The sequence below is a fragment of the Chlamydotis macqueenii genome, chromosome 12 (assembly GCF_036417535.1).
Source record: "Chlamydotis macqueenii isolate bChlMac1 chromosome 12, bChlMac1.mat, whole genome shotgun sequence".
Classification (NCBI taxonomy): domain Eukaryota; kingdom Metazoa; phylum Chordata; class Aves; order Otidiformes; family Otididae; genus Chlamydotis; species Chlamydotis macqueenii.
This window is the reverse complement of record NC_141567.1, coordinates 14,874,013-14,881,933: the sequence shown is the minus strand read 5'-3', so window position 1 is coordinate 14,881,933 and position 7,921 is coordinate 14,874,013. Positions and strand designations below refer to the sequence as shown.

The window sequence follows — 7,921 nt, the reverse complement described above, 5'->3', positions numbered from 1 at the left end:
TTTCCCAGTGGGCTGGCGTAAATACTCTGTAACAGGGGCAAGGCCGGCACTGTGCCATACGTAGTGCAAGTCTCTGGGTGACTGAGACCCAACTGCAGGAGGCAAAAAGATGTTTTAAAACCCCAATCAGCTTTATTTAAGCTCAATCACAGCCTGCGAGAGCAGCAGCCCAGCGATGCACAGCCAGGCATTAGTTAAACAAGCACAAATGATCCCTGATCAAAGGATGGTGAAGCTGCTGAAAGAAGCCAATGCAAACACAGCTAAGGCCCTGTGCAAACCTAGGGAGGGCTCAGAGCGCTAAGGAGCGGGCACAAATGAGGGTGTTAGGAAAGCTGACCCTGCTTCAAGGAGAGGGATAGTGGGAAACTCTCTGGCTCCTCATCCCAAGTGCATGCCACCCAGGTCTTGGGGTGACGTGCTGGGTATTCAGGTTGTGCAGGCACCAAGCTGTTCCCCAAAGCTGTTCAGAGCCGTTCCCTGTGCAACCCAGCAGCACATGGGCTCTTCCTTGTGGATTTCAGGTGGCAAAGCCGGGCTTGACTCAAACACTGGATTTTCTGGATTGGGACACGCCAGCCTGACCCTGGGTAGGGCTGCAGGAGTGCGTGGATGGTAGCAGGATGCCCTGGACTCAGGGATTCACACCAGCGCTGTGTGGGGAGATGCTGGGATGGCAACGCTTTGCTGGTGCACCGCGTGCTGGTCTCAGCTCTGTGGGTTTCAGCATCCGTGCTCTCGGCCACAGGTGGCTTTCTCCTGCAGCTAGTGGCGAGTGGCAGCCCAGGGCTGTGACCACCCGAAGCATCACCACACGGGCGCTGGGGTTGAACACACGTTTCCAATGAAGATGGCAGCCTGAGGGTGAAACGTCATGCGGTAGGGTCAGAAATTCTCATAGTGATGCGCAAAGTAGGTCTGGTCCTTCTTGTTCAGCTGCCGACAGGCCTTTTCCACACTCTTTGTCATCCCGGGTGGGCCACAGCTGAACACCCCAATCTTCTGCACCTGGGAAAGGAAGGAGCCAAAGGGGTAAAACACAGCAGCACAAGCTCTCCCCTCAGCCCAGCCCTCCTTGGTCCCTTGCCCTCCAGCAGCTTTGGGCACAGACACCAGCCAAGCAGTCTGTCCCAGCCTGAGGAGGCTTTTGAGGAGGCGTTGTCACCTCCCTTTGGACCCACTGGGGCTGTGGAGGAATGACGGGATCCCCTGGGGCCTTTGGCAGTGGCTGGAGCTGGAGTCTCACCATAGCAGGGCATTGGTGACCCTCATGCAGGCTCCGGAGGGAAAGTGGGGTTTATGCCCTTTCTGCCCTCCTCTTGGTGTGGATGCCACCAAGGTCTTCAGGACCTTGGGGAAAGGCTGGGACTAGTCCTCCACACCGCCCAGTGGGTGTCCACTCCTGACCCAAGCCAGGCACTGACCTCAGGGTGCACCTCCTGCAATGAGTTGAAGAAGGGTACGAAGGGAGGGCGCCCGAAATGGGTGATGGAGCGCAGCCCCGTGAACAGGCTCTTGTTCAGCACCTTCTGGAAGTGCCGCTCACAAATGTACTGGAAGAGAGATCATTGCACATCAAATGGCCTAGCATGGCCCAGCACAGCATGGCATCCTCCCCGGCGAGTGGCCAGGCTCACCAGCATGGTGGTGCGCAGGTCGAACTTCTCGGCCAGCTGTGTGATGTAGATGTGCACGGACACCAGGTCATTCCCGTCTGCCTCCTCCACCTCACGGATGATGTCTGCCAGCCACTCAAACTGATGCTGCGTGCGTGTCACCCAGATGAAGTAGATCTGTGGCACACGGGGATGAGGCTTGGCATGGGGCTCCTTCCCAGTCAGGTTGGGGGGGATTTTGCCCCCAAAGAGGCCACCAGCAGCAGGAGGCAACTCAGGAGGGCTCTTGTCCTCCAGATGCTTCCTTTTACCTTCTTACACAGCAGCTTGGAGCTGATGGATGACTTGAAGACCAGGTCCTTGAGGATGGATGCGAAGGGCGTCACCCCAATGCCTCCTCCCACCAGCACCGACACCTCGAACTTGTTCCACTCCTGGTGGCCCTCCCCAAAGGGCCCGTCCAGATAGAGCTGGAAGGGAGCCAGCCATCAGCAGATCCATCTCCCTCCTCCACTTGCCCAGGGCTTGGCCGCCTCCAAGGCTAGAGAAGTGCCTCAGGCTAAGCTCAACCGATGGCCAAGGTGTTCTTGGGCTCGGATGTCCCTGTCTCCAGAGAAGCAGTGTGGGGCTCACCTTGGGCAGCTTGCCAATGAGGGCCAGGCTCTTGGGGGAGTAGAGCTCCCGCAGGCGGGTGGTCCAGGGCCCCACGGCCCGGATATGCAGGCTCAGCGTGTCCTCGTGCGGCGCTGAGGTCAGGGTGAAGGGGTGGTACTCGGTGGTGCCCAGGGCCACGCAGGCGATGCGCACCCACTGCCCGGACTTGTAGTCAAAGTCCTGCGGCCGCTGGAACCGGAGGTGGGTGACACCTGGCGGGGGACAGGGATGGGGACTTTGTTAAAGTCACCCATTGAGCACTGGAGTGGAAAAGTTGGGGGAAATGAGTGGGCTCAGGAAAAGATGGAGCATTAGAGCTGTGTGCAGGGTGGGTGGGAAGGGACTTGGGGACAAGCTGTGGAGCCAGGCACAGGGCTCAGGATGCTGGAGAGGCTGTGTCAGCCCTGGGGCCAAGCAGTTCCTCTTGGATAAAAAACTGACCCCAGGGTGTGATGGCCCAAGCTGTGTGCCTCAGTTTCCCTGCCTGTGTGAGGGCGGCACAGGAGACCCTTGCCATGCAGGGGTGCTGCAAAGGCATCAGGCAACCCGTGTCATGGGATGCAGGTAACTCTTGGGGGTGCCAGCCTGAGCCACCAGCACATGTGACAGCCAGCGGGACATTTCCTGCGGCCAAAGGCACCTATGTACCACCTGGGTTGAGAACTGCTGCCGTCTCAGTGCTGGTAGCTGCATTTCTTCCATCACTGTAGCCCTGGATGCATGGCCGAGGAGGATGTGGTACCTGAGGGCAGGAGCTCTGCTTTCACCACGCTGATCTCCACCTTCTTTCTGCTCAGGCTGAGCAGCTTGTCCGCACCGTAGATGAGAGCTGGGATGATGAAGTAGATGTGGAAGCGGGGCTGCTGGATCAGAGCGTAGCTGCCGTGGATGATGACCTGGGCAGGGAGCAGCCCCCATCAGCACGGGACTCAGCACAGCAAGCCATTGTCCCATGTCTGATTTCATGGCAGCTCAGCCAGGTCTGTGGCCACCAGCTCCCTTGGGACCTTCCCAGCTATTTCACCTTGTCAACCAGGCTGACCCATGGGCTTGTGATGCATCGGTACCACTCCACCCTCCCAGTCCAAATGCTTTACCAGGATATAGAGCAGCACATAGAGGTGGTGGGTGATCCAGAAGCCCTGGAAGCTGACACGTCGGAAGTGGTGGGTGGCGAATACATACATCACAGCCAGGATCACGAGCAGCAACACTCCTGTCATGCCTGTGAGAAAAGGGGTTGAGCGGTCCCAGGGAGGGGATCAGGGCAGCCCCACAGAATCTCCACTTGAGCTGGGCAGAAGGCTGCCCATCCTGGACATCCCTCACCTGGAATAGTCTGGAAGAACCACCAGTAATACTTCTGTGGGAGCTGTGAGCTGGAGACAGAGAGGAGATGCATCATGGAGTGGCCAGAGCAGACTCCTGGTCTCCACTTTCATTCCTGTCCATGCCCAGGACACTCTGTCTGGGCTGTACTTTAAATTTCACCTACCCATCGTCCATAAAGACACTGGAAAAGAGGCAGGACAACACGCTGAGAGGCATGACTGAGAAGATGTAGACATTCACTACATGACCTGCAGTGTGGAGCACTGTAAGAGACAGAAACCAGGACAGAAAAGCATCACTGTTGCTGTGGATGGAGATGCAGCAGACCCCGCTGATGTGCCCAGGGGCCCAGCGATTCCTCCTCTTCTCTGGTGCAAAGCTCCCATGTCTCTGCAGGCTCTATAGAGGTCTTCAAGCTCCTCCTGTGCCATGATGGGCTGGTCCTCCTGCTTCAGCTCAGTTTCTTGGGCAGCACATCCCCCAGCAGCCCACCTACCTGAGAAAATCAGGGCAGCCATGGCAACCCAGCGGTGGAAGTCCACGGCGGCGTCGAAGGGGATGTAGTGATTGAGGAAGGTCTCCCGCAGGACGGTGATGAGGTTGCGGCACATGGTGAGCAGGATGTAGGAGTACATGAAGGAGATGCAGGCAGCCGACCCCCGGGAGATGATGATCCCCACAAAGGTGGTCTGTGCGATTCCAGTGCTGGGGGATGCAAAGGCATAGTCTGGGGAGAGAGAGCAGAGGGGGCATCAACATGCCTGGTGCTGAGTGCCATGACCCTTCCTGCAACAAGGGGACAGCCGCCTGCGTGGCTCCAGCAAGAAAAGGTCACTAGAGATGGGGCTGTGTGGGGACAGGGGCACGATCCTCCTTGTCAGACCCCCACTCCCCCCAGAGCTACTGGGTGGCAGTGTCAAGGGGGTGGATTGTCCTCCTCTGCCAGGTGCTGTGAAACTCCATCTTGGTACTGTGTCCTCAGTTGGGGACCCCAATATGAGAGGTGTCATCAAACTGGAATGAGCTCAATGGAGGCCACTAGGATGGGTGGGAGCTGGAGGACGTCACGTAGGGAAAAGGCTGAGGGAAATGTTCTTGTTCAGGCTGGAGGAGATGGTTCAGGGATGATCTTGTGGCTGTCTGCAACCACTTAATGGGTGTTACAGAGGGGAGAGAGCCAAAACTCAAGAGATGCACAGTGAAAGGATGAGAGGCAACAGCATGAGTTTCACTGAAGGAAATACGTATTTGATGCAAAATAAAAACTTTTCACAGGGAGGATGGTAAAAAACTAGCACAGGTCCAATGAGGTGGTGGGATCTCCAACTTGGAGCTCTTCAAACCTTCTCTGGACAAGGCCTTTGTCAGCCTGATTCAGCTTTGAAATTGGCTTTGCTCTGAGCAGGGCGTTGGACCAGACCCCTCCAGAGGTCCCTTCCAACCCCAGTAATCCTTTGGACCACCATTATTGCTCAAGGCTATGCCAGGACCTTTCACACCCCAGGAAGCCCCATGCAACCAGCAGCTTTGAGGAGCCAAGCCCACGCACCCCTCCACATCTGGGGCAGTAAGGCTGGATGGGCACTCACAGTAGGCTCTCTCCACGAACACACCAGCAGTGATGGCAGAGAAGAGGACCACACAGATGATATGGCGCCGGTAATTCTCAACGAAGCGCTTGAACTCCTGGATCTTCTGCTGAACTTTGTTCCGCTCATATTTCTTCCGTCGCGCTTCAGTGTATAAATGCAGCTGGTACTGATTCACCCTGGCAAATACAAGAGGGCTGATGTCATTTTGAGGTTTAGGTGGCAAGGTATGACTCTGGGCCATGCTGTCCAGATCTGGGTCCTCCTCCTTGTGCAGCACTGCAACCACCTCTGCACACCAGTGACCCACAGGGCATAGTGTTGGCGGTTCATCGCAGGTCATCCTGCAGTCTGCATGCTTTTGAAAGCTGATAACAAATGTGATAGTGACTCCTAAGTGAAACAGGAGATAAGAACTGTAAAGATAATTTACATAATAATAATCAAACCTCCAAACCAATCCCGGGGTAGAGGGAGGTGACTGGAGCTATTAGGGCAAATGAGGATATTCCAGCCATGAGTAACAACCGCTTAACTTCTTCCTTGCAAAAATATTTGCTGCTGCCACAGCAGTGAGGAGCTGACTCTCTCCTGCAACTCTTGCAGGCAGCCCATGGGTGAACCAGCAGCGTCCCAAGGGGCAGAGCAGTGCGGGCAGGACCTGCCAGGCAAAGCCTCTCTCTGTGGGCAAGGCATACGCTCTACAAACCGCTGTCCAAGGGGGCTCTGGAGTTGGCCATTTCATTTTTTTTCAATAGAGGTGCATCAACCAGACTCAGCTACGACACCATCCCCACCAAGACGGGGCTGTTCCCCCCACCCCTCGGCCAGTGTGATGTGCCTGAGGGGCTGGGGCATCTCCTGTGGGGACAGTCTCACGTCCCCTCCATACATTGCACCACCATCACGGGGGAGCTGGCTCCTTGCAGCAGTGCAAGGACCAGAGGACTACCTGGTCTGACACAAAGATGTGAGAAACAGCAAACGGGTTGAACCCAAGCCTGAGGAGCACACCTGGCAAGGAGAGGGCATACTCACTTTCTGCCTGGTCTCTTCCTCAGCTCTTGCCCTTCTCGCTCTGTATAGTGCCTCATGGTGTCCGAGTTTGGGTCTTTCTCCTCCTCTGAGATGGTTCTGTTGGAAATAAAGCTCCAAAGGTGTACTTGCAGAAAGGGCTTGCCAAAATTTTCCGCATTTCTCCACTTGGGATCTCAGGCTCAGCTGAGAAGGTGTCTGGCTCTTTCCTGCAAGCCTGCTTGCATTTACTTTAATTGCATGGTACGTGGGCTGGATTCACTCTAAGACAACACACCCTTCTGAAGAGCAAGGTAGGACTCCCATCCCCATGTAGGGGATGCAATGGGGGCTCTGCAGGAGGCAGTTCCTCCCCTCTGCCTGCCTGGGTGCCACGGAAGGAGGATTGCAGCCCCACCACAGCATCTGGCCTGCTCACGGCGACAGTCGCCCTCCCTTCCCCAGCGTTGGGCGTGCAAATACCCGGTGGGAGCATTTGTTGCAGAGGCTGAGGTGAAGGATGGATGTGCATCAGGGCAGAAAGAGAAGAAGAAAGCAGAAATAGCAGTAGCAACAAGACTAAGGAGGAGAGCTTACCCTTTTGGCTCTTTCTTTTTTATGAAGGAGACACGGTTGTGTATGTTTTGCTTGAGCACCTCGGGGACACCTTTGAGGAGCCAAAAGGACAAACAGCCATTCAGAGTGTGCGAGATGTGGTGTACAAGGGCTAGGCACCTTCCATGGGCAGGAGTGTGGTTGGGAGAGGCTCTGAGCTGACCCAAATGTGTTGCACATGGAGCGACAGCTGATGCCCCGTTACTGTAGTTGGGTTGGAAAGATCGATGGGACAAGATTTGGGAGCTACTTGTTGGATGCTGCCCATTGCCTCCAGCCCTGCAGGGCCCAGGGTGACTCAGTGCTCCTGTCCGCTGACCTTTGATGCAGAGCTGGGTGAGACGAAGCTCACTGTCGTGGTCCCGCAGCATGTAGTGGAAATCCTCCCATGTCAGCTCATCCCTGTCCTGAAACCCTGAGGCCCGGAACATGGACTCAGTCACCTGCTCTGCCTGGTCTCTTGACAGGCAGTTGTTGGAGATCTCGATGAAGGACCTGGAGCAAGGAAGGGAGATGGGAACTTCAGAGGACCACAGCTTGAGTCCTTCAGATAACAGAGGGCAGAGCCTTAGACCAGTTTCATGGGAGAAATGGGCTCTTGGTTGTGAGTGTTGAGCCTATGGGCTCTCATGTAGCACCCTTGAGGAGTGAAGCACAGAAACTGGGAGCTGCTTTTGAGGACATCTATGTTTACAGACATTGTGAAAACATCTAGAGGGATGAGGAGAAGTACCTGAGCATCCTCAGAAACTCCTCCTTGGAGAGGAACCCGTTCTCATCAATGTCATACATCCTGAACATCACCTTGGATTTCTCCTCTGGGGACCCTGGTGGGGAGGAAGAGAGGTGAAGAACAAGATTCTATTTTCATCAACAAAGATGCTTTCAAACGTTGTCTTTGAGAGGCTGGACTTGCAGCAGTGAAGCCTCACCTAGCTCTGAAAAGACTGAAAGCCACACTGCTGATCACAGCTTGAATAATGACTGACTGTAAATAGGGTGCCGCCTTTCCACTTGACTTTCTCAAGTGCAAGGTGAAAAATCGAGTAGATGCACGTTCTTTCTTGTGCAGTATTTTGCAAACTCAAAATGTGCTCTTGC

The 7,921-nt window shown here is 55.4% G+C and overlaps 1 protein-coding gene across 1 annotated transcript in view; it reads right to left on the bottom strand.

The window, feature by feature from the left end:
• Positions 1-165: 165 nt before the first annotated feature.
• The window catches only part of DUOX2 (dual oxidase 2), a 23,675-nt gene continuing 15,919 nt past the window's right edge, over positions 166-7,921 (bottom strand). The window contains exons 20-34 of the mRNA XM_086757195.1: positions 7,554-7,647; positions 7,140-7,315; positions 6,803-6,872; positions 6,230-6,325; positions 5,192-5,370; positions 4,099-4,329; positions 3,766-3,865; positions 3,600-3,649; positions 3,368-3,495; positions 3,013-3,166; positions 2,250-2,482; positions 1,928-2,086; positions 1,638-1,793; positions 1,425-1,553; positions 166-1,008 (exon numbers count right to left, since the gene is read on the bottom strand). Of these exons, the coding sequence (XP_086613321.1) occupies positions 886-1,008; positions 1,425-1,553; positions 1,638-1,793; positions 1,928-2,086; positions 2,250-2,482; positions 3,013-3,166; positions 3,368-3,495; positions 3,600-3,649; positions 3,766-3,865; positions 4,099-4,329; positions 5,192-5,370; positions 6,230-6,325; positions 6,803-6,872; positions 7,140-7,315; positions 7,554-7,647 (2,078 nt within the window). The 3' untranslated portion in view covers positions 166-885. The remainder of the gene's footprint in view (positions 1,009-1,424; positions 1,554-1,637; positions 1,794-1,927; positions 2,087-2,249; positions 2,483-3,012; positions 3,167-3,367; positions 3,496-3,599; positions 3,650-3,765; positions 3,866-4,098; positions 4,330-5,191; positions 5,371-6,229; positions 6,326-6,802; positions 6,873-7,139; positions 7,316-7,553; positions 7,648-7,921) is intronic.